This window comes from Mytilus californianus, unplaced genomic scaffold (assembly GCF_021869535.1).
Source record: "Mytilus californianus isolate M0D057914Y unplaced genomic scaffold, xbMytCali1.0.p SCAF_4, whole genome shotgun sequence".
Classification (NCBI taxonomy): domain Eukaryota; kingdom Metazoa; phylum Mollusca; class Bivalvia; order Mytilida; family Mytilidae; genus Mytilus; species Mytilus californianus.
The window spans coordinates 82,004,892-82,032,351 of NW_026262690.1; the positions used below are offsets into that span (position 1 = coordinate 82,004,892).

The 27,460-nt window shown below is 33.4% G+C and overlaps 1 protein-coding gene across 5 annotated transcripts in view; it reads left to right on the forward strand.

Annotated features, from left to right (window-relative positions):
- LOC127738703 (uncharacterized) overlaps positions 1 to 27,460 on the forward strand; it is a 157,737-nt gene that overhangs the window by 97,319 nt on the left and 32,958 nt on the right. For 2 of the 5 annotated variants that reach the window (XM_052250046.1, XM_052250049.1), the window contains one exon: positions 3,398 to 3,588. The exons of 2 other annotated variants lie outside the window; for them this stretch is intronic. In XM_052250046.1, coding sequence (XP_052106006.1) covers positions 3,398 to 3,515 — 118 coding nt within the window. In that variant the 3' untranslated portion in view covers positions 3,516 to 3,588. Of the gene's footprint in view, positions 1 to 3,397; positions 3,589 to 13,112; positions 13,667 to 27,460 lie in introns of those variants that run through there. One more of the 5 variants, XM_052250048.1, reaches the window with a different exon arrangement.

The following is a 27,460-nucleotide window of genomic DNA, read 5'->3' on the forward strand; positions in this document are numbered from 1 at the left end:
TTACATTTGTCATTCGGGGCCTTTTATAGCTGACTATCGGTATTGGTTTTACTCATAATGTTTTTGTTGAAGGCTGTACATGTACGGTGACCTTTAGTTGTTAATTTCTGTGTCATTTGGTTTCTTTGTGGAGAGTTGTCTCATTGGCAATCATACCACATCTGCTTATTTTTATATTAGGTATGTTTATATTTTTTAACACTGAAATTCTATACACTTTTGTTATGTGAAGCGAAAGTGAGTAAGGATCTATCGCGCCATAAACAAATCCATGAATGAGACATGTCAATGATCTTGTTAGACAATTAAGAAAATAACTTTTTGTTTTCTGTAATTTCATTTCGTTGAGCATTATTTACAATTGATTTGTATTGTATTTGGGCTTCGTCGACTTTCCTGACAGTAAGTAACAATCCCGTTACTTAGAAATGTAAACAATGGACAAAAATGTGAACCTTGACAATTTGGGTCGTTGACATTTTCATTCTCTGATTTTTCGGACAAACATAATTTCTGAATTATCTGTATTTGCACTATCTTTGTATTTAATGTGTAACCGTGCATTCTCCATTTCCATGCTCAATTTTACATATCTTTTGCATGTCATGGTTTTTGTTCAAGTTTATACAAGATAAATGACTTATGATGAGGATATTGTGTATGCACACATAAAGATGGTGGACGATGTTCTAGAATAATAGAGAACCTGACATCATTGAATAATCATGTGACATTATCATTTAAAACTCAGAACCATGTCCATCCCCAAAAAGTGTCTTTATGTCAGACATCAATGAACACCAAAAAGTGTCCTTTTTATAAAGCCCAAAAGTGGCCAATCTCCCAAAAGATCCATATAAAGCCAAAACATCTCCCTTTTATGAACGCACAATCGTGTCCATTGTTATTTAAAAATAGTGATTTGTAAATTAATCACACATAGTTTAAATATAAATCAAATCGATATTATTACAGGATCCTTCCTTTTGTTTTGTTAAAAAAAGTTGGAACAGTTACTATCTAAAAGCACAGAAACCACTCCTACAAGAAGCCGTCTGTGCAGTACCCTGATACATTATTAAGATATTTAGGCATCACTACAGTATATTAGTACAAAAGAATTGACTTTGTAAACAATGAATTTAACTGTACAAAACTAACTAATTGCAATCCTTATGTTTGCTCTACATATGCATGAAATATTTGCCACTGGACATTAAGCAATCACCAGTCAAGAGTTAATGTATGTGTTGCAAATTAAATTTGCAATTATGCTAAATATAAACAACCGACTTTGAATAAACTATAAATGACCACTTAATCAATAGTTGAAGCACTGAGAAAACTGGCACTAGTCTAGTGAAAGCTTGCAAGATAAAATGTATAAGATATTTTTTAAGTGTGAAATACCTTCATCTATAATTATACCAATAATAATCATATTGATAAAAAAATGATAAAAGCTCGCAAGTGAAGATAATTTTTTATTGTGATATTCTTTTTCTTGTCTGGTGTCTATTTATTTGAGAGAAGAATTAAGTCAGTGATTTCATCTTTCACTGTGCATAGTGTACCACATCTTGGACTATACGGATCACTACACCTTTCCTCTAGATGTCCTTGGATATAGTGGCTTTATTCTTTTTTTAGAAATGACCGAAACCCGACGTCTTCAGTCGTGTCCCCCTCCCATCATTGAATGCCGTAAAGGTTATTGCATTAATACTGAGGACATATTAGAACATTTTATAAAGTGGACAAGTTTTCGGTGAATAATAATTGTAGGACAAGTTTTGGAGATGAAAAATTTGGACACATTTTGGCGAAGTTAATAATTGGACTATTTGGGGATGTGAAATGGACACATCTGAGAGTGTTAAAATTGCATTAATACTGAGGACATATTAGAGCTAAAAGTTTTTATAAAGTGGACAAGTTTTCGGTGAATAACAATTGTAGGACACGTTTTGGAGAGTAAAAATTTGGACACATTTTGGCAAAGTAAATAATTGGTAACATTTGCCAAACTTCATAAGACTAAAGATTGATGTAATATTAATTGACTAGGATTGCCAATCTTCCTACCGACGGTTGGTGGTTCTCTCTGGTCACTCCTGCTTCCTCCACCTATAAAAACTATTTACTACAAAATAGCTGATAGTGCAGCAATTACTGTACTGAAAGTGGCCTTAAAACACAAATCAATCAATCAATAATTACATGAAGGTTAGATTAACAGGAACCACTTATGGGAAGTCAATGAAATGTGGTATGTACTATAATGCAGTCGAAGGAGCATTTGCATATCTCACTTTATGGATATTCATGGCTTGTCCCCCAAACATCCAAAATTCATTGTCTATTAACTTTAAACATTTTATAATTTTATATGCTAAATCTGCTTAGTTCAGTTTGAGGGGAACCAGTAATGGTAAGTCAATGATATTTGGTATGTTGTTGTACATGTATCAGCATTATAACATGGAGATTAGTTGGTCAAACCCTTAGTCATAGTCTATTGACATTAAATCGTTGGCTTATTTACATGTTTCAGCTTAAAAATATAAGTTCAAACATCAGAAAATGACAATAAGACAACCATCAACATCATCTTAGATGTACATGCATATTAATATTTTGGTGAAAGAAGTTCATCCTCTCGATCTCTGTTGTCAAATTCTTTTCATATTCATATAAATAAATGCCACATGGATATATACAACAATAAGACGACAACCCAACACCAAAGATAATTGAAAGACATCTAAAGGTCAATATACAGTCTCAAACAACAGACAAAATAAGACAAAAGTACAGTCAATTGTTGAAAAGTATTATTACATGTATTTGCAAGATAGATTTAAAATATTATATATTTCACAATTTTTTGAGTATAAGGTTCAACCTACCATTTTATAAAACTGTGATTTCATTGCGGCTAGTCTGTAAAAAGGATATCAATTAGAGAAGCCAATACTATTGGGACATTGATTATACATGTATTAGAGGGGTATATAATTGGTCGTAGATATGGAATCTTATTTTATTATGACGTCAGATTTTGACGTTGACTTGATGAATGGAGGTTGATAAAAGACTGGACCTCAATCTGAGTCTTACATATGTGTATATATATTGATTCAGTTGTGACGTAAATAGACACTGGTAAGTCTGAAAACATTTCATAGTTTTGAATGTTTGTTCACCTGTTGACTATACATGTATATGATTAGGTGGAAGTATGTTCTTATTTCAAAAAGAGGGGCACTCAGCATATATTAATTTGTGCATGAAGCGACAACTATTTGCTAGGTACCAAATGTTTTTACCAAAACTTTGTATAAGTTTTAACAGGGGTACGTACATGTTATATAAAAAAATTACATGTCTTTTTCAGGACTTCTGATCCATGTAGTTTGGCAGGTTTGTTAGATCATAGATGTGGTTATGAAGGGCAGATGTTCATGAAGGGCCTGTACTTCAAAATATATCACTGGATTGAGCTCTTTGTCTAAGTGTATTGTTAAAGTGCTTTGCTTTGAGCTCAGTTTATTGTTATGAAAATGCATTTTTTGTAAAATAAAGATTTGACAGACAACTCACATCTGCAAATGAACTGTGAAGTAAGCTGATTAGTCTTTCAGCACAAGGAATTGTTGAAGTAGCATCCATTCAATGTAAGTAGTTAAGGGGAGATTGAAGCAGTTTATTTACATTTGAACTACATATTATGTAGATGTTCATATCCACAAGAAGTTTTATCAGTTGACTTTTGTAGGAGTTATGAGTCTTTGAAGCATGCTCACAAAGGTTCTTTAATTGATATCATTTTCATATTGGTCAAATTTTTTTTTTACTTCCACCAGGCCTTGGAGAAGACTTTTTAAAAAAAGAAGCAAAATAACACAGTAGTGTATTTTCTAGCTTATCTAGCCCCAAGTGTCATGCCAGGTATTGTCATTACCTAAAACTGTTTAAAAATATCTTCTAAGAAACAGTTTCGACATTTAAACGAAATTTTTACCAATGATATTGGGAAGATCCTTAACTAGTTTACAGCTTTTGTGGACAAACCCAAGTAAGAAATGACCACCACAAAGGAATATGAATAGAACCATACAAACAGTACATGCATGCAGGTTCTCAGATACCATCTCGCATATTAAAACCACATCATACAGAAATGTACCCAATGTGTTTCTCTCCTAATTTTGAGTTTTTGCTGCTATCCAAAATCAAAGTTGTGGAACATATCTTATCAGAATCATTTGGTAATCCATGCAATTAGTGTCTCCTCCATTACAGTCTTGAGCATTAAAACTAAATATCAAATAAATGACACTGCTAATTTTTAGTGTTTGGTACAGGTTGACTGTCACTTTGCAACACAGTTTAACATAGAACCCTATGGGAAAAAATGTACAAGTACAGTACAGAAAATTAGCATTAAATCGAAAATGGTTAAACTTGATCAACATTGTAATATGCTTTTGTGACTTATTGGGGAAATTTAATATTTTTCTTCACTAAATTACAGTTATAAACTAAAAAAGTCAATTCTAAATGCAAAGAAAGTTTTTTTTTAAATTCTTATTCATATTTTTCTTTGAAAACACCGGACCGTTTGTTGAAAAACCTAGACGTTTTAAATATGCTCTCGAAAAAACACGGACAATGTAAAACGCTGAATTCAAAGTAAAATTCAAAGAAATTGTGCGTAGTTTGTGCTCAAACTCTGTATAGTATTCAGAACAAGATGAACAGTCATGCATTAAAGTAGCATATATATACTTGCGAAATAGCAGTAAACCGGTCTGATCGCATGTAATATCACTCGAAAAAAGTGGCCAGATTCACTCGAAAAAAAAAACACGATCTCAGCCGGACACTATACCTACCGTGGTTATGCTAATTTATTGCTCAATTTTGACTCTGCTAATTGTATTTATGCAATGGCATAATTGTATTTATGCAATGGCATAATTGTATTTATGCGATGGCATAAATAATTATTAAGTTGCATGATTATATATGCAATTTCATAATCCTATTTATGCGATCGCAAAAATATCTTAACCTTTCGTGCAATTGCATATTTATTTTTGCATTTGCGGAATATATTTTTTTTTACCAATGAAAATTGATATAACATAGATTTCGTCTTCTATTGATTATTAAGGAAAAGTAACAAGTATATACAAATATGCTAGTACTGGTACTAGGGCTCGGAGAGAAATAGGAGGAACTTACAGACACCACAACATATATTTTTTATTCGTTAAGGACAAATTTGCATTTTTGCGAATTTGTATTTTGAAGATTAAAAAATGATTGGTGCTGACAGTAACAGAATAAATAATCAATATATGAAACACATATTGTATAATTGGCGAGTATATTTCAGATCTAAAAAATATATTTAATGCACCTACCTAACACACAGCTATATTAATACTATACCATTGGAAAGAGAACGAAATGTGTAGATATCATTTTGCCCGATCGTAAAAGTGGAATATGTTGCAATTTTTTTTTTAAATCCGGGTCGAAGGTCATTCACTAAATTAGTAAGAATAAAACCATCTAACATTATATGGACTTATTTGAAGTAGGCGGTTAAAGAATCAGTTGTATTTATTTTACTTTACACGATACTATGATACCAGTTCATCACTTCTGTGCAGGATATCCCAAAGAATAATCACACAAAGTTCCGATCCGCCTTGTGTCAGAGGTGAAATTTTTTGAAAAAAATTAACGACCGTCGTACACCAAGTGATGGCAGTCGAATAAGAATCCGTTTAAACAAAGATTTTAACATTCATATTGACATGTACTAAAGAGGGCCTTCAGAATTACTGTGAAACATATGACACCAGTGACGTCAATCAGGTGGATTCTTAACAACTAAAAAAAAACTACAATATCTAAAAATCAAAATGTTTGGCTACATGCAACAGCATAAAAACATTCGACATCTGAACAATCTATACTACCATACCAAATTCTCAAAATATCGATTGAAGCAATTAGTTCATCAATGGTTTCTTTTAAAGAAAAATTACGCACACAGGTATCAATTTCTAGTTTTAGGTAGAGAAGGCATATGTTGTGAAGAAACACTCTGATTCTGACAAAAAGTATTTTGAAGATGAAATTACAAATGTTAGATTTTCTCATAGATTTAACATATTTGTTGAATTTGGCGGTCGATTTTTTTAACAAACAATCGGCAGTACAATGGGAACAAACTGCTCCTCTCCTCGCCGATCTGTTCCTGTACTCATATGAAGCGTACTTCATTCAAGGGCTACTACGTGAAAACAAAAAGAAACTAGCTCAATCCTTTAATTTCACTTTTCGTTATATAGATGACGTGTTGTCGTTAAATAACGACAAATTGCAAGACTTTCTACATCTCATCTACCCCAGATAGCTTGAAATTGAGTAAGCTGGTTCTCGGCTGACTACTACACTTTGTTTAAGTATAACGGAACATAAGCGGATTCCAGTTTACAAATTGAAGATATTACAGATACATTAAAGTCCGCTTTCATATTTGATTTTTTTTCTTGAAATAGACATTGAGGGACATTTGAAGACACAATCTAATCAAAATATAGAACTCTGATTTCTATATTTTAATTAGATTGTTGAAGACAAAACTGTATGACCTCAACTTTCATATTGTTAACTTTCCCTTCTTGAGTAGCAATATGCCAGCATCGCCTGCATATGGCGTCTACGTTTCTCATCTTATCCAATATTTAAAGGCATGCGTCAGTTATCTTGACTTTCGACAAAGATGAATACAGCTGTCACAAAAGCTTCTTAACCAGGGTTTTATCAAGGATAAGTTGATGGCATCTCTTAGAAAATTTTAAGGTTGCCATCACAAATTGATTGACCGTTAGTGTTCCAGTGTCTGAGATGATGTTGGGCTTGTTACCATTGTCGTAACATTTCATGTACCTCCACCGATTTGTGACTTCCACCGGATTGACTTACATTGAACTTCACGACGGGTGCCGTATATGGAGCAGGAACTGACTGGTTTTTATAGGAGTTCGTGTTGTTCATTGGTTTTTGGTGTTTATTTTGATGTGCTTGTGGTTGTTCATTTGTCTTAGCTGGTTTTGTCTTTCCAATGGATTGCGTTTTTTTGGGGGGGGGGGGGGGGGGGGGGTTATTTTGGTTTCCTACTAGTTTCTACAAGAGCTACACATCTTGTCAAAGGACTGTAGTTTTCACTAGTAACGGCCGATAATTACAAGAAATGATACATAAGGGACGCCTTTATAAATGGATTATACTAACAAATATGTCGACAGTGTTTGTTAGAAAATAAACTCTTGACCTTGAAACAATGTTTGATCAGACACGGACATTAGATTTAGCTCAACGCAGTAATGAAGTGTATGTTCAACCATATTCTGTGACAGACGCTAAGGTTGAAACAAAAGTGCTTCTTTTTTGGGAATAATGCTCATGCAAGATGTGTGTGTCCCGCTAAAGGATGCCACTTCTCGTATTTGTGGTAAAAATGACATTTTTCGAAAGTCTGTAAATCTAACACAACAAAGTCTGGAACATTTGCCTCTTGTTCTATATAAGCAATTGTGAGTAATGCATCGCCGCATGTTTAGAGATAGACAATTAGCTTAATTGATATCAGCAATAACTATAAATGACGCTACTGGTAGTGTATCACTGACATTCAATGCTCTAAGTAGGAATTTGCAATGTAAACTTGCACATTGATCGAAATTTCTATCCAAATATGCAGTTGTCTCACTTAAACAAAAACCGGTTGTGACATTATCTTAGGACATGACTTCATGAAAAGACACCATAGTATCAAAATAAGTTTCGGTGGAAGCAGACCAGCCGTCGAAAATAATTATCTAAATACATTTGTAGTCTAGCTGCTCAAACTTTTGATCCCCCTGAATTATTTGCAAACTTGATATATGAATTTCGACATATTGCTACAAAATCATGGAAGTTCAGTGCAGTCGATAGCAAAGTGCCGTTTGTACCAATTTCGAAGAGTCATATTTGCATTGGCGTTGCAAATGGAGTTGCTTGTTTTCAAAGAGTCATTGTCTAGTTACTGAATACAAATTAGAAGCAGTATTAGTGTATATCGATGATATCACAATAGGAGAAATGGACAAAACGAAAAAGATGAAAACTTTCGTAGATTTCTTGATGTTGCAGAATAACATGAGTTGTCATTTAATAAGAATAAATGTTTGAATTCGGTCTAGTCAGTCTACTTGGATATATCATCAGGCATTGTGTTGTACGACCTGACTCTGATCTAATGAAGCCACTAGGAGAACTCCCTGTTCCCCAAAGTACTAAATCGATAAAAAGAGCCTTAGGAATGTTTTCTTATTATTGTCAATGGATTTCAAGATTCTCGGACAAAATTAAACCTTTGGTTAATGGTACTTTTTTCCGTTATACTATATTGGAGTGAAAGCATTCGATGATCTGAAATCCGATCTTGAAAACGCAAGTATGAGTGCAATTAAAAAAGCTATTCTTTTTTGTCGTAAAAACCGATGACAAGCATTCTGCAGTAGCCAGAAATCTCAATCAGGGCGGAAGGCCTGTTGCTTTTTTTTCGATAACTTTCAATGCTCATGAATTCACCAATAAAAAGGGGGAACATGTGCAACAGTAGAAGCTAATCGCAAGTGAAGAAATTTACTTATTGGGAAACACTTCACTATTGTCACTATGTAATGGCAAACACTTCACTCTTGTCACTGATCAGAAAGCAGTTCCTTATATGTTTGATACATAGAAGAAGCACGTAAACTGAAAAATGACAAATGAATTCGATGGAGAACTGAATTGAGCTGCGACAGCTAGAATGTAAAATATCGTCCTGGACGAGACAATGCGTAGGCAAATGCTTCTTACGAGTCTACTGCTCCTCAGTCAGCTCAGATCCCTTTCTGAATTGTGCAGTGCGTTTTGTTATCCGGGCATCAATCGATGTCTTGACAATGAACGTTGCTTGATGACGTCAAGAAAAAACAATTTAACAGTGTCAGATTTGTGCAAAAGTGAATCTCAGTATGCTTCACCGAATGCATTACATGTTTGGAAAACTACACATCATTTGAACGCTGACGCATTGACTTAAGGGTCATTGTCGTCTGTTAGTACGAAGAAGTATATTCTTAGCGTTGTTGACGTGTACCTAAGATTGACAATTGCCTTTTCTAGTTCCAATATGACAAGCGCAACTGTTATTCAGTGTTAATGACAGGGTTTGTTTTTTATTGTATGCTTGCTTATATTCACTCCGACTGTGGTTGATATTTCATGAGCGCAATGCACTCAAAACTTGTTCTACAATCACATGGAAAAGATATACTAGCAGGACAATGCCCAAAGACTACATAGCAATGGTCAATGAGTACACTATGATGGTTTTATCTTGAAAGCTGTTACTCAAGCATTAGAATCTTTGGAGCTTAAAGAGATTCAGTGGGAGATTGTATTGCCAGATGAACTGCACTCTGTTTTGTTATGTACTTCATTAAACTGTACTCACAAGGTTTTTCATTTTTACAAGAATATTGTTTTCTGGCCAACCCTTTCCGTCTTGGCTACCCAGCCTGGACCGGTTTTAATGGGAAAAATAACATACATGTATGCGTGCGACTAAGTATGATCCTCTCGTCGAGGAAGTAGATTTTTGGAAAGATCCATCTTATCCTCCTATTAGATTGTGTGATAGACGCGAAACAACTGTTTCTATCCGTGCTATTAGTGCTAACATGACAACAAATAAACAATGCCAATCTTGATCATTCAGTATTAACGATATAACAACAGACATCGATTAATGCGTGTATTTCGGTTTTGAAACTGCAACACGAGAAAATACCAGCAACATGGACAACTGTGTTGAAACGTCTCAAGGTGGTAGACGATCTACACGTTAGATTAAGAAACCATGAAGATATGGATTTGACGATTATCTGAACATTTGTATTGAACTATTAGTTGACTTTAAGTGGGGATGAATGTTATATATAATGTTAATTAGGTTTTGTGGTAGTTAGTCATTATTAATAGACATTATAACATTTCCTTTTCCCTTTTATGTAGACTCCTGACTCATAGATGATAGCTTTGATATTAGTTGATGAATAAAACATATATCTACTTATGCACTCTTTTGAATCAATATAACTACATACTATATTAGCTAGTTGTTTGATTGCCTTGTTTATTTCCTAACGATTTATAACAGCTATAAACGGAAGTTTTGTGTTTTATATTTCAATGCATACTGTATATTTTGAAGGATAATATTTTTCAATTTATATAAAAACTGTTTAGATTTGTCACTCCTTCAGACGGCTTTAATAAGTTCTAAGGTAGTAAACTTAATAATAACCACAAACCTATTTTCAATTTTCATTAAAAAGACCTGCATTGGTACGAATTCAAATATTCCTGGAGTCTAATTTCAAAGAAAAAAACATTTGTATTGAGGAAAGGAAGACGTGAAATTGACCCCATAGAGAGAGAATGACACAATTCCTCTTGCAAATACTTTTTGAGAGATGCTACTGGTGCCTTGTTGCAAATAAACCTCTCTCGCTATAAATATCTTAGCTGTGCCAGTTCAACTATCCTATCATCAATCCTGAACGACCTACATGCATCACATTATTGTGTGATTTATAGTTTAATTTGTTCTCTACCTGAACATCCATGAAATATTTCTTACAGGACGTTCAGCAAATAGAAAATTATTTAAACTGTATTACAATTATCATGCATAAAATATATTAGTTTCACATACACATTCAAATAATTATCAAACTAAATGTACAGTATGCATTAAAAAAGAAAATGAATCTTGCATACATAGTTGTAAAAAGGGATTAGAAATTATGGATGCAAAAAAATCCCGTAATAAGTCGAATTTGGAGAATTATTGCATTAATGGCAAAGTATCTCTTTTTAGCTCACATGGGCTTTTAAGATCATATGAGCTATTGCATTCACATGGCGTTCGTCGTCATTTTCTTCTTTAAAACAACATGGCCAGTTTCAACCAAACTGATGCCGAATGATCCTTCGATAATCTAGTATAAAGTGTGTGTTTTTATTCTTGTCCGTCAAGAAATATGATCACTAGGGCTACAAAAGCAACGTAAGGTTTAAAAGCATTAATTATCCCTGTTGAAAACTATATTATGTAGACAATATGCTCAGAATGTTAAGATCTAATACTGTTTGTTTGCACTTAAATTAGCAGATTACTTCTTATGGGGTGTTTGCCGTGAAATACGATCTAATGTATGTTGACGTACAGATAATCCCTCAAATGATATATTCCCAAGTGGCTCCTTTATTGACCTGTTCGTTGAATTGTTTTTATACACCCGCTTTAAAAAAAGTGGGGGTATACTTTTTTACCTCTGTCTGTCCATCCATCCGTCAGTCCATCCGTCCGTCAAGTTGAAAATTTCGTCATATTTTTCTCAGGAACTACAATACAAGGATTTCAGAAATTTGGTTTCAGTGTTTATATAAGGTCAGCTTTACATGTTTACAGTGTAATGCGTTTTCAGATTCATCACTCAACAACTTCCTGTTAACCGAAATATTTTGGCGGGGGTATCATCATTGAGCAATAGCTCGCAGTCTTACTTGTTTGCATCGTTTTGATATTTTGGAAGATTGTTTAGACTGATACCTACAAGGTTTTCTTCAATTTTCGCGAAAACCTCGAGGATATGTATATATATCGTGACATTTTCAGGAATTATGCATTTTCACTAGACACAATGGTTGGTATTACACATGATAACGAAAATGAAGAGACTATGAAAAAAGTTAAATAATTCATTCTATAAAAATCATATTTAAACATCGTTAGAAACATAAATATCGAAATATTAAGTACAATATTATAAAAACAAATTATTTATTTTCATAAACTACTTTTAAAACTTCGATGACATCAACTATGAGGGTCAGGGTAGACGTCTTTTATTCCTTTATTCTTTAAATTTTTAGATCATATTTCTCTTTTCTTTATTCATTTTACACATTATTATCTATTCTCTTTGATTTATTGTTTTTGTTTTGCAGCACTGGGTTGATACCTCTCGTGGTGGACTGTCAGTCTACGAGGGTATCATCCGCTCAATAGTCAGTACTTCTGAACTGATATGTTTATAACAAACCTTTCTAGATTTGTCCATCTACAAATTTTGAAATTTTAAAGAAACTATAGTTTCAACTCCCTCACATATTCGGCTTTGGGCGTTCCTGGTGAAGGTGAATACAAAAAACGCGATTCGGAAGCATGAAATTTATAACGTGTTTTTTTGCTCTGCCATTGTTTTTGTTGTCTATTTTACATCGTAACATTGCATCCAATAACGGTCTCCAAAATTGTGTTCAATCTATCAAGCCTGAATTCTTTTTGTGTTTCTTTTCGTTAAGTTACGTTTCCTTGCTTAGTGTGAATTCCTTGTTCTTTGTTACAAAGACAACATAGAACAGATGTTTAATAACGTTTATCCACTTTGTTTTACAGCAACTTTTATGATCCGTGCAGTTATGATTGTATCATTAATTTTAATTGAAGATATGTTTTGTTTATGAGTTAATGTGGCCCAGCACAGTTAAATAGAATATCACCTGCAAAACTGTGCACTTTAATAAGATTTGATCAATGGACATGGAATGAAAGCTGTCCACTAAAACCACAAATGAGTAATAAATATGATTTATTTGTCTATATTTGATTTATTTTTATCAAACTAAGACCCTATTTGTTATTGATATTCCCTGAAATAATGGCGTAGTCAGTTTATTTTCGACTTATGAATTTGAATGGTCCTTTGGTATCTCGGCTCCTCTTTTTAAGGGAATGTGTAAAATATTTTTTAAAATTGTCTGTGATTATGTAAAACAAAGATGATATATAATCACTAATAATTTTCCTGAAAAATCATAGATTCTACATAATCTCTGATTATACAAATTCACTGTAACATTATGTATGTTTTAAGAATATCAAGCAAACAATAATGTATTAATTTGTTTTGTTTATATTAAAGGAGATTATTCTTGCCAATAAGATGAAGGTGAAGTAGAACTGTGCAGTACAAAAGTTAAATTCTAGTCAAATATATACTGACAGATTTTTAATTCATCATCACCACCACCACCACAATCATCACAAACAACTACATTCTGACCATCACAACTACCAGCACCAGCACCACCATCACCACCACCACCATCACCACCACCACCACCACCATCACTCGCACCATCAATGGCACCATCACTATTACCATCATCATCATTAAACTCCAAAATACTCTTTTGAGACAATCATCAGGGATAACGAGGTGTGGATATATTTTAGCTTCAAAAGATTTTTCATTGTCTATGTTGTCTACAAATGTCCTCGTGGCTTACACATAAATCTTCATCATCACATTTCTATTGTATTGGTTAAATGTTTTCATTTTAGTTAAGCAGCATTTTGCCGAAACTGAACTTGTAGCCCGAAGCCTACGAGAACAAAACATACCACTAGCTAATATAAGAAAAATTGTCTATCTCAGAAACTGAATATTAGAAGAATGACAACACGCATTTTTTGTCAATAAAAGGTCTTACAGGTACAAAATGATCTTTGTCAGATTATTTTACCAGAAAAAAAAGAAATTACTAAAACTTTATCACAATAAGACATGTTGACCATATTTGGGCATATGAGGCAGGATTGGCTTTTTTTTTACAGCTTGCATGATTTCGAATAAAAATTAATATAAAACAATTGTAAGAATGCACCACATTACTTCATTGAATCAATGAGGGTACGTTATAAGTGCAATATCAATAAGTTTTTTACAAAAATAAGATGATAACATGGCATACAAACACATTTTAAAATATGAAGAGCAAAATATCTTAAAAATTTAAGAAATGTCAAGTCTAAATTACTTCTAGTTGTTTAGAAGTAAAAAAAAACAAAAGGGGGATTAGAAAGATGAAAATATATCAACTTTTGAGTGTTAAAAAAGAGGGGCAATTGAAACCAGAGGGAAATCAAAACTCATAGGTCGAAAATAAACTGACAACGCCATGACTAAAAAAGAAAAAGACAAACAGACAAATAATAGTACACAAGACGCAACATAGAAAACTTAAGACTAAGCATCACGAACCCCACCAAACACTGGGGGTTATCTTAGGTGCTCCAAAAGGGTAAGCAGATCCTGCTCCACATGTGACACCGATTGTGTTGCTCATGTTATTACAAATCCGGTAAATAGTCTAATTCGGTAGGTCACATTCGTTAAAAAGGAACGGGATTGTAGTTACGAAATAAGGAACATTTTCGATATCATCTGTGAAACGGATATTCCATAACGGTCAACCAACTCGTTATGGCGTCCGTAAAATTTACGAAGAAAGGATTTCAACCTCACCATTTAGTACTTTTGGTTTAATAGCTTCCTTGTGAGCATCAATCCTCTATCAAGGAAATCATGATAGGAAATACAAGGCCAGGAATATTTAATCAATTGGGAGATATATACTTCGTATGTAGGCGCTGCTGGAATGTTGCTACATAGAAATGGAAAGTTCAAAATTGGGAAGCTGAAATCAACTCTTTTGTCGTAAAGTTTTGTATTCCACCGACCTTCATTGTCAGTTTCTAGATGTAAGTCAAGATATGAGGCAGATTTAACTGTATCTGTTGTATCATTTATCTCTAGTTCGATTGGATAGATGCGTTCAACGTAGTCACCAAATTTACCCACAGTTATGCTTTTTATGTCTGTACCTTTAGCATATTGACCAATTCTGAATTCGACTTTTACAAAAAAAAAGGATTGTAAATAATGGGAAGAACAATTGTGGTTTGAGGCCAATAAAAAAAAGGTATAGTAAAATAATAAATGACAAATCATAAACATCCGGCCACCTCGACATATTGAATCAGACAAATTATAAGTGTTGAATAAGTCATAGTTCAAGAAAGACGGAGAAAAACTACCTTTTTAATTAGTTAATACAACATTCAATTGTCTAAGGCCATACAAATGATGGAGGTGTGAATACCGATTTCTCATACCACTTTTCAACTATTATTTGATCATTAGTCTAAGTTACAATTTGATATTTAGTCAAATTTCCAATTTGACTATGCAAGAGTGTTCCAAAGTTTTTGTTTTTTTTTATAAAATAATGATGTGAGCGATAACCTACATAAAGGAATTTAATATTTTGTTAATTTCTCCTGAAATACCTTGAATGTAAGGAGTTATAAGACTATATAAATATTTAGGAGCATTATTGTTCTATCAATTAAAATGTATTTGCAATGTTATTCATTCTTTTTACATCTACGGAGGATTTTCAACCTTTTTTTAAGACAATTTTAAAACCAGTTAATAAAACATGTATAAGTAAGCCCATCTCAATTCTAGCAGGTTCAAGTTGTAAAGTAAATTTTTCTTATTTGTTTGAACAACCTTTTCCGCAATTGTTCCATATTTCATTTGCACTTATAATACAAAATTGGAATGTTTACTTGTTTTGTTTGACTGCACTCCCTCATAATGTTTATAAATGTTTCTGTAAATGATTAACATACTTCATTGATATCGTTGTTATCGAAAGCAGTTCATTTTCCCCGCCTCATTATATATCATATATCCACACTTTTTTTCTTTGACATTTACGTGATATTGCTCTGGATATTCCGGGAAAAAAATACTTATGCGTCACGAATTACTAATCTCTTATGTCTCTCATTTAAAGCATCCGATAAATAATATGACAAATAGTTGCTTATTTAAGGTTCTTAAAAGAGTGATACTTTTTCGTTAACTCAGAAATATGAATAGGAGAAATTAATAACAAAATCAATTTTAGGTTTATGTTGCCGAGTATAAATTAGAATGAAAATTATTAAGACATTATTCTGAATGTTTCATCATCATCAACAACAACAACAACAACAACAAAAACAACAACATTGGAATTTTAATAACAACAACAACATTAGGAATTTTTAATAACAACAACAACATTAGGAATTTTTAATAACAACAGCAACATTAGGATTTGTAAGTAACTACAACAACAACATCATTTGGAATTATAAGAAACAATAACAACACCATGGAGAATGTGCATTTTTTAAAATGACTTTGAACTGACATTAAGGAAAATTTCAGCTTGGAAGAATATGCTGACCATACTTGTAATATTATCTCATAAAAAATCATGTTTGTGTAGAATTTGTACATATTCTACCTGTAAATGTGTATTTTGAAAATTCATAACTATTGCAGATATATAGATTAGAAAAGATGCAAAATATGTACAGAAATATGTATACATAAAATTGAGAATGGAAATGGGGAATGTGTCAAAGAGACAACAACCCGATCAAAGAGCAAACAACAGCCGAAGGCCACCAATGGGTCTTCAATGCAGCGAGAAACTCCCGCACCCGGAGGCGTCCTTCAGCTGGCCCCTAATCAAAAATGTATACTAGCTCAGTGATAATGAACGTCATACTAAACTCCGAAATATACACAAGAAACTAAAATTAAAAATCATACAAGACTAACAAAGGCTAGAGGCTCCTGACTTGGGACAGGCGCAGAAATGCGGCGGGGTTAAACATGTTTTTGAGATCTCAACCCTCCCCCTATACCTCTAGCCAATGTAGAAAAAACAAACACACAAAAATACGCACAGTAAAACTCAGTTCAAAAGAAGTCAGAGTCCGATGTCAGAATAGGTAACAAAAGAACTAAACAAAATGACAATGATACATAAATTAACAAAGGACTACTAGCAGTTAACTGACATACCAGCTCCAGACCTCAACTAAACTGATTGAAAGATTATGTCTTCATCATATGAATATCAAGTACAATCCCTCGCGTTAGGGGTTTAGTATAACACCATCATAATATATATGAGAAGAACATAACCCGTATCATGCCAACAACTGGTTTTAGAATAAATGTGTTTATTTCCGATGCAAAGACCCTTTAAGTGAATCAATATTTAAGCCAAAATATGCAATCGTTAATGACCTGACAACAGTATCGTAACTATATCCCTTCTTAATCAGTCTGTTTAAAGGTTCAGTTAGCTTTTGAGGTGAATGCCGACATTTTTGTGCTTTGTAAAAAATGGATGTGAAATACCCGAACGTATAAGTTGTCTGCATATTGAATTATATTTACGAATGATATCCTTGTACCGATGATAAAATTTAGTAAATGTTTTGACTAGTTTGTGATATCGAAAACCCTGGTGTAATAATTTTTCAGTAATACACAAATTTCTCTCGCTAAAATCTAATACGTTGTTTCATACACGAGCGAATCTTACAAGTTGAGATATATAAACAACATAAGATGGTGACAAGGGAACGTCACCAACTAAGAATGGATAATTAACGATAGGAAATAAAAAATCATCCCTTTTATCATAAATTTTGGTATTGAGTTTCCTGTTATTGATATAGATATCAAGATCGAGGAAAGGGCAGTGTTCATTATTAGTATTAGCTTTGTATAAAGTTAGTTCAACAGGATAAATTTCTTTAGTATACATACTGAAGTCGTCATTATTGAGAGCCAATATATCATCCAAATATCTAAAAGTATTGTTAAATTTTTGTATCAGATGTTGTTTCGATGGGTCTTTGCTGATTTTAGTCATAAATTGTAACTCATAACAATACAGAAACAGGTCCGCAATAAGTGGTGCACAGTTAGTCCCCATTGGAATTCCGATAACTTGACGATATACGGAATCTCCAAAGCGAACAAAAATGTTATCTAGTAAAAATTCAAGGGCAGTTATAGTATCAAAGCATGTCCAATTGACATAGTTCTTGTGTTTGTTGCTACTAAAAAATGACATAAAAGAGTTCGAACATATGTATTTGCATTCTGACTTTTTAAATGTCCATTTAATTAGATGTGTGAATTTTTTCATAAAAAGAATATGTGGCAAAGTGGTATATAGGGTGGAAAAATCAAAACTTTGCACAGATTCAAAATCACCAATATAAGTATGCAATTTATCAAGTACTTCCAACGAATTTTTGACACTCCAAAAGTAATTAATTCCACTATTTTTAAAGGCCTTATTTGAACAAATTTATTATTAGGTTTTTGATTGTACCAAGTGTACTAATGAGTAGAATAGACAATTTAGTGGTGGAACAATGGCTTGAAGACGAAATAAATCTACATTTGTAAGGTGTTTTGTGTAGCTTCGGAAGCCAGTACATAGTTGGAACTTTCATTGTATTTGGTTCTGCTTGTAAAGAAGTAGCTAAACGTTTATGTTTGTTACAGATGTCGTTTTCCGAAAATGGAGTCAGTTGGAATGTTGGTGAATTCGTGATTTCCTTTTGCAGAACCTCAATGTAAAATTTACTTCAAACAATAATGATATTATTAGCAGCTTTATCAGCCGGGAAAAAAACGTATTCCTTGGCGAGTTCTTTTAGTTATGTTTGATACGAGAAATAGGGTTTTTATGGTTGTTGTTAAGAGTAAAATGTTCTTTAAAATGTTGTATACGTATATCAACTATGTTCATTACTGAATTAAAAAAAGAGTCCAAAGATTTCTTGTCAGCTTTTTCTCGTTTTATCCATTTCGAACAGTAAGTACGGAGTGAGTCGTGGATGATATTACGACACTCATTCCAATTAATAATTGACGGAGGACGATATTTGGGTCCTTTACTTAGGAATGATTTCAACTCTCGGTCACGAACGATGTTAAGGTCTCTTGTTATAACATGGGAACTGGGGCCATAAATGTATTCGGAATTACTGCAATTACATGACGTAGGTGTATTGTCACTGATATTTACATCTTTACACACTTGGCTCTAATTAAACACATATTTCCGAGTAGATTTTTTGTAAACATAACAAATAAGAGGGAGTTCAGTATTATCAAAATATCCAGGAATTTGTTCTTTAACAGAATGATCATTAAAAATACCGGCAATATGTACATGTATATTTACAAATAAGTATAAACAATGCAGTGGTTTCAATACAAAATATATTTTAGCTAGGAGGACCCAAATGCTTGCTTACACACTTTATAAAATTAGATACTGTTGTTATACTGGTTGATGATACATAGGTCGTCATATTATATTACAATGTATTAGAATCTCGTGTCCTTTTAACCTTGCTAATGTGCATTTAATACAGTTTTGGGGCGTTTCACTACCTTTAATCAACCTGAAAAAATTAAATCTAAGACTATAATTGCAATTGGATCATACATTTAGTGGCCTCATATCAAAATTCTATCATTTTTTTTAGGTTGCATTTCTGTAAATTTAGACAATGCAATTTCCTATTGGAACCCCCTTTGCGGCGAAAACTCCCGCTACTACTATGAAGTTTCGTAACAAAATATATCTTAGAATTGAAGTTGATATGCGCTACTATTTAATTCAGAGGTCAAAACATAGGGCTGTGATGCGGCATATTTCCAACATTTATATGCCTCGAACTAGTTTGAGTTTAAACTGATACTAAAATTCTGTACTACCTCTACCTTCACTGTGCTACTTCAAAATTCAATTTTCACCGGAACAATATTTGTTCTACTGGAAACATTCTCAAATTACGTCTGTATGAAATTAAACATATAGATCTTATCTGGGAACCATTATGTAAACAAAACGAAATATATATGAATATATATCTACCCAAAAGAGGCGTGGTTTGAGAAACAGTTGTATTAACAAAGTGCAACCTTTAGTAGTTCAATTAAAACGATAACTTCTAAAAATCTATGTTATTGATTAAGTGAGAAGTTGATGTATTCTGCCTTATTCATCTGCGGATAAATATAAGTCTGAGGCACACTTTAATTTTTTTCGTGAAAGTCGTTCACATCATAATTTAGATTCCAATTTTCTTGGTTATCATGCCCATTTGTTTCATCTGATAAAGAATCTTCTTCTAAGAATTCACAGACATGTCCACAAGCAACATTCTGAAAAGGAACTGCATTTTCGTAATATGTCTCTTTTTTGGTAGTGAGATAAACATGTTTGTCTTTTACTTGATCATTAACCACCAGCGTGGTGTATGGCTGTTCATATCCATCGTCTTAACATTCTGAAGAATCTCTATCATTGTCTGATGATGTGGATGTATGTTCTGCCGACACTAGGTCTATATCTTTATTGATCATTGACATGGTTGAGTTTTCATTTTTTTGCAATCATTAGAACCACAATATATCATTTTCATTTGAACAATAAAACTTAAAAAATAACGCCAGAGTTTTAGGTTGCAGTGTTGTATAACGTTTAAGAAGCATACCGCATATATGCAATTTTGTTTTTCGATTTTTATGTTCAGTTCTCCTTAAAGACATTTTTGATTTTGATGACTCTGAACAACACTGTCTCATTTCGAAATGTGGAACTAATGGCTGCAAAACTTGTGAAATTTTAATAACAGACGCTCTATTCACTAGCAATTTAACTAAACAGTCTTACTCTACTAGAAGTTACGATGATCTGAATTGTAAATCTATAAATGTCGTCTGCGGATTAGAGTGTAACCTTTGTGGATTGGTTTACGTCGGTGAAACGAAAGGAAGGCTTAACAAACGTATGTGCGGCCATAGATCAGATATCAACCTCAATGCAAACGACATTCTGTATCAGCATTTTAATCAGCCTGATCATTCCATCGTTTTTATGACAGTTCGTATAATCGAAAAAATATACCACAAGACTAACAATCCTCAACTTGCAACGCCTCTCTGTAGACAAAAAGAGGACTACTGGATTCGACAATTGGGAACTGCGACACCATATGGTTGCAATGACAAAATTGATGGTATATGTATTCTATCTAGTCCTTCCTGTAGCTCGGTGAATGTGATGAATATTTTCAACTCTACTCCTCGACGTAGACGCAGTCATGGTCATCGTCATTATACATCACCTACTTTGCATGATGTCTCTATTAATGACTTGCTGCCATTTATACAAAAGCCGTTAGGTATTCATCACATTCGCACGAAACTGTATTCATAACCCCTTTCAAAACTTCATTCTTTGTTCAATTTATGTTTGGAAACCACTGTTACAAACCCTCATTCAAACCAATACAAACTTACAGCTATCATTTCGGATATTGCAAGTCACAGACTTTTCAAACCAGTTCGCACTGGAAAAGATGAAAAAGAGAAAAGATCTTTTCTTAAACTTTCCTTTGCCAACAAAGGTCTCGATGGCGTCAACTTAGGCAATATCCTTCATCATAAATTAGTTCAGTCGAAAATACCTCCTTATTTTAAAGATCAGTCTGTACCAATAATTTCTTATACCTATACCAAACCAATTGCAACTAAAATTTTCAATTACAAACACGTTTTGCAGGATCTCAACATTGACGACTTCAAGTCTAAACCTCCTGATTGCACCTGTGCTAGTTCCCAATTCATATATAATCCGGCTGGCCACGTTATTACCGGAGACCTCAACATTGTCAATAACACTTCCCTGCGAAATTTGTTATCCAAAGGTCCGAAATATCGTGAGCCTAAATCCATCAATTGGAAATACAACTTCAAAATACTGATGGATTCAGTCGAGGATTATGCCAGGCAATGGGCTAAACGCGAGAAAGAAGACGTAGATACTCTTTCCGAATGGATTAAGGCTGTGAGGTCGTTGATACAAATCCGAATTAAGAAACTAAATAGGCATACCAATACCCACGCTACATCAATTTTTAAAGACCCAAATGTTTTAAAACTCTTGTCCTACCTCCATGACAAATATGTTGTTGTCCCCGCAGATAAAGCCCCAAACAACATCGTTTTTGTGTGTAAATATCATTACATAAACTGCTTGATAAATGAATTAGGTATTGACAATTCACTTGGAAACTCAACATATACCCTCACGACACTTACCAAAGAGGAAATTCTGGATAATCATAGGTCTATTCTATGTTCCTTTGGAATTTCAACCAAAGATGAAGAACTGGATCTTCCATCACTGTATTGGATACCTAAACTACATAAGTGTCCTTACAAACAACGGTATATTGCTGGGTCTTCCAAGTGCTCCACGAAACCTCTTTCTAAATTATTAACATCTATTTTATCAGCAATCAAAGCCGGGCTCCAAAGTTATTGTTAATTGCCTATTCAAGAGGTGGCGTGAATCAAATGTGGATACTAAAAAATTCCAAAGATCTTTTAGAGTACATACAATCTAAGACTCTCTCATCTTGCAATAGTATTAAAACATTTGACTTTTCTACACTTTACACAAATATTCCCCATTCCAAACTAATAGACAAATTGAAAGAGTTGGTATTACTTTGTTTCATTAAAAAGAATGGCGAACGTAGATACAAGTATCTTGTCTTGGGGAGGGATAAATCCTACTTTGTAAAGAATCACTCTGATTCAAACAAAAAATTCTCTGAAACTGACATTATCAAGATGCTTGATTTCTTGATTGACAACATATTTGTTACGTTTGGAGGACGTGTTTTTCAACAGACTGTCGGAATTCCAATGGGAACCAATTGTGCCCCTCTTCTTGCCGACTTGTTTCTTTATTATTATGAGGCTGACTTCATACAGGAAGTTCTTAGGAAGAAAGATAAGAAGTTAGCAATATCCTTTAACTCTACGTTCCGCTATATAGATGATGTTCTCTCACTAAATAATACAAAATTTGGTGACTATGTTGAACGAATCTATCCCATCGAACTAGAGATAAAGGATACTACAGATACAGTTAAGTCTGCCTCATATCTTGACTTATATCTAGAAATGGACAATGAGGGTCGGTTGAAAACAAAACTTTACGACAAAAGAGATGATTTCAGCTTCCCAATTGTGAACTTTCCATTTCTATGTAGCAACATTTCAGCAGCACCTGCATACGGAGTTTATATCTCCCAATTGATACGATGTTCCCGGGCTTGTGTTTCCTATCATGATTTCTTTGATAGAGGATTGCTGCTCACAAGGAAGCTATTAAGCCAAGAGTTCCAAATGGTGAAGTTGAAATCATCCCTTCGTAAATTTTACGGACGCCATCACGAGTTGGTTGACCGTTATGGAATAACCGTTTCACAGATGATATCGGATATGTTCTTTATTTCGTAACTACAATACCCTTCCCTTTTCACGAATGTGACTTACCGAATTAGACTATTTACCGGATTTGTAATTACATAAGCAACACGACGGGTGCCACATGTGGAGCAGGATCTGCTTACCCTTCCGGAGCACCTGAGATCACCCCAATTTTTTGGTGGGGTTCGTGTTGCTTAGTCTTTAGTTTTCTATGTTGTGTCATCTGTACTATTATTTGTCTGTTTGTCTTTTTATTTTTGGCCATTGCGTTGTCAGTTTGTTTTCGATCTATGAGTTTGACTGTCCCTCTGGTATCTTTCGTCCCTCTTTTATCATCCTTTTTGGTAATTGAATAATATAATTTGTGTCCGTTTTCCTTAAAACTCAATCCAAATCAAAATATGATCAGAAGACGGTTGTAATTTGACTGTATATTTTAAAGGCGAAAAAGATTTTCTGAAAGCTTAGACAACTGTTCATTGTTTTCTGCAACCATGAGTAATTTTATGTGGTGCAAATAAATAAACAATGTTTCTACGAATGTGTTTTTTTATTGTCGGAATTTACCCAACTTGGTGATATCATGGCTAAATCATACAGGCTAGTTTTTCTGTTCAGTTTTTTTTTCTGCTCTAGGGTGCAGGAGTATCCAAACAGAATAATTAACCGTCGGCTGGTAAATTTGTATCATTATCAAAACACGTGAGAGTCCAGAAATATTCGTCATGAACGAAGTTCGAACTCGCCAAATCAGACTTGCAGGCTAGTAATCACCGTAGATGAACTCTTCAGACCAGTCAGTCACGTTATCCCCTTTTAAACTCATCTGATCCAAGTGCAGTTTAGTGTTTCTCATTACATAACGTCTAACGTCTGTCGTCTTTTAAGTTTAAAATAAATAGCAGTGAATTCTTAAAGGTCTTATTGCCTTAAATGATGATTCCTATTGTTTTGTTAATTTTTTGCGTACGATTTTTGTGTTATTGCTTATATTATCTTAAATCCTATATCAGATTAATATAAACTAAAATTAACTAGAAGACATTATCAACAAATTTATCAGCATGTTCGAAAATGTCAGTCGAATCATTGTAGTAATAACAGCCCAAAATGAAGAATTATGAATTTTTTAAATACTAAGTCTCAGGAATAGATTAACTTAGCAAAACGTTTAGGAATTGTTGGTATTCAAAGCTCTTTAACTTCGTACTTCATTTGGCGTTTTTAACTTTTTTCATTCGAGCGTCTCTTGTGAGTCTTTTGTAGACGAAACGCGCGTCTGGCGCAAATACAAAATTTCAATCCTGGTGTCTTTGATGAGTTTATTTACATCATTGACCAAAACTATAGCAAATAAATAAAAACTGTAAACAGCAAAATTGATAGGCAATACAAGGTCTCCACAAAGACGAAATAGTCAATCGACTCCTCAAATAAATAGTTGTCTTTATATGATGATTATTAACCATTGTTTTCATTTATAACGAAGATTACAGCAGACACAGTAAACTGTACACAGCAACAATGAAGAACAAGAAGGAAATTAATCATTAACCGGTAATGTCGGATGACTTCCAATTTTTTGTATGTCGGGCGAAAAACATAGAAAACACTATGATAATTTTAAACAGCAAATATGATCAACAAGACAATACGTATACACAGGTCAACAAAACTCTGAAATACTAATTCTACTTGTTAAAGTTGTTGTTCTTTGTATGACGAGTAAGTTTTTTTATTTTGGGCAAACACAATCTACTATAGGAATACACAGAAACAAACAAAAAAACTGATCAGCAAAACTTACTTATAAATTAAAAAATGAAATTGGCCCTCTTTATAATAGCGTCAGTCATTATTGAATCTACCTTTTCATTATGTACAACATGACGACTGCAACTTATCAGAGCGAAGCCATGAGCTTTGTGGAACTGCTTCTAAAAATGTGTGCAAGATACTACTGAAATATCCTTTATTAGGCACATTTTAGACCTTTCATTCAACTTTTCCATTAAAAACTAAAACGTAAAATGGAAGCATGAGAAGAAATAAGGTAGACACTGAGACAGTCAAGTATATTGAAGCTAACATTTTCCAATGTAATGCTCAGCTCAAACTTCATTGCAAATATATGAGGATAGAAGACAACGCATTACTACAAAATTTCATTTAAATGAAATAAGAAACGAACCAACCATAACTTGATTGAATGAGCCCTTTAGTCTGTCTATCCGCATTGGTATCTACTAACAGGTATTAAAAAACCAATTGGAATGTTTACACTTCTTTTGTATTGTATTACATTACGAACCTTGCGATGTGGGTTGTAGGTAACCAATTTCAATTATCTCTGTATAATGAGCACTTTCATCAAAAGTTCCTTCAGGCGTTTGGACATTTAATGCAGGTTCCATCCTGTGTAAACTAAAACTAAATTGGAAAATGTGCAAAGCAGAAATCGTTTAAAATTACCATGAAAAACACTATTTATTTAAAAAGTGTATTGCGCTCCATAATAACATCATTTGTAAATCATTGCTCACTTAACCGTCTTCCAGCTTATTTATATCTATGTTTATGTTCATATCGGGTTAAATGACCGTTGTCCGTCTTCGGAGATAACCTCGGTGGTTAATTGGATGGCAACCAGACTTATAGAATGGAGCAAATACCAGAGGGACATTCAAACTCATAGATCGAAAATCAACTGACAACGCCATTGCTAAATAAGAAAAAAGACAAACAGACACATATTACTAGATAAGACACAACATAGAAAACTTAAGACTAAGCAACACGAACCTCACCAAAATAAGGGGTGATATCAGGTGCTCTGGATGTGGCACCTGTCGTGTTGCTCATGTTATTACAAACCCGGTAAACAGTCTAATTCGGTAGGTCATATTCGTGAAAAGGGGACGTGGTTGTAGTTACGACATAAGGAACATATTCGATATCATCTGTGAAACGGATATTCCGTAACGGTCAACCAACTCGTGATGGCGTCCGTAAATTTTACGAAGGGATGATTTCCACTTCATCATTTGTAACTCTTGATTAAATAGCTTCCTAGTGAGCAGCAACCCTCTATTAAGGAAATCGTGATATGAAAAACAAGCCTGGGAATATCGTATCAATTGGGAGATATATACTCCGTATGCAGGCGCTGCTGTAAAGTTGCTACATAGAAATGGAAATTTCACAAGACTAAAATACACCCGAAATGCTGATATATATTATCAAATCTTTGCATTGTAAATTTTTTTATTGAAGACTTTAAATTATTTGGATATACGTTTTAGTATGTTATAAATCCCTTTTAATCGTCTTCCAACCTACAAAAACTACCTTTCCATGTTAAAGTAAAAGACTTATTAACTTCCCAGTCTTCAACAATCATTTCCTTATTTGTTATGGCATGGTATTGGTTGCAAAAATTTGATATTTTTCATTTAAATGCAATATTTTTAATTTAATTGGTATAATTCTTCATTTAAATGCAATATTTTTTCATTTGAATGGTATATTTTTTCATTTAATTGCAATATTTTTTATTCAAATGGTATAATTTGTCATTCAAATGCAATATTTTTTATTTGAATGGTATATTTTTTCATTTAAATGCAATTTTTTTTATTCCAATGGTATAATTTGTCATTCAAATGCAATATTTTTTATTCAATTGGTATAGTAGTTTTTTATTTATATGCAATAATTGCATTATGGGAAATTCTTTGACGTCATAAGGTCAAATTTGCAACAACGTTTGTGATTGGTCGGTAATTGTTTGGATTTCTCCCCTTTCTTTCTAAACATGAGTGACCAAGAATTAAAAAACGCGTCGGAATATCGCCCCTCTAACTAAAAATGGCGTTCGTGCGAGTTCTGCACTGGCTGTTAAAATCTTCTGGTCCTAACTATTATTTCTATTGCAAAATTTCGATGGTCAAAACGTTCTGACCACAACTTTTCAAAAACTTTCATTATTTATTGGTCTATAATTTATCATAAATATGCAAGTATAACGTTTTTTTGAAATAGATTAGACACCGTTGGTTTTCCCGTTTGAATGGTTTTACACTAGTCAGTTTTGGGGCCCTTTATATCTTGTTGTTCGGTGTGAGCAAAGACTACGTGTTGAAAACCGTACTTTGACCTATTATATAATGGTTTACATTTACAAATTATGACTTGGATGGAGGTTTGTCTCATTGGCACTCATACCACATCTTCTTATATCTGTATACAACGTAAAC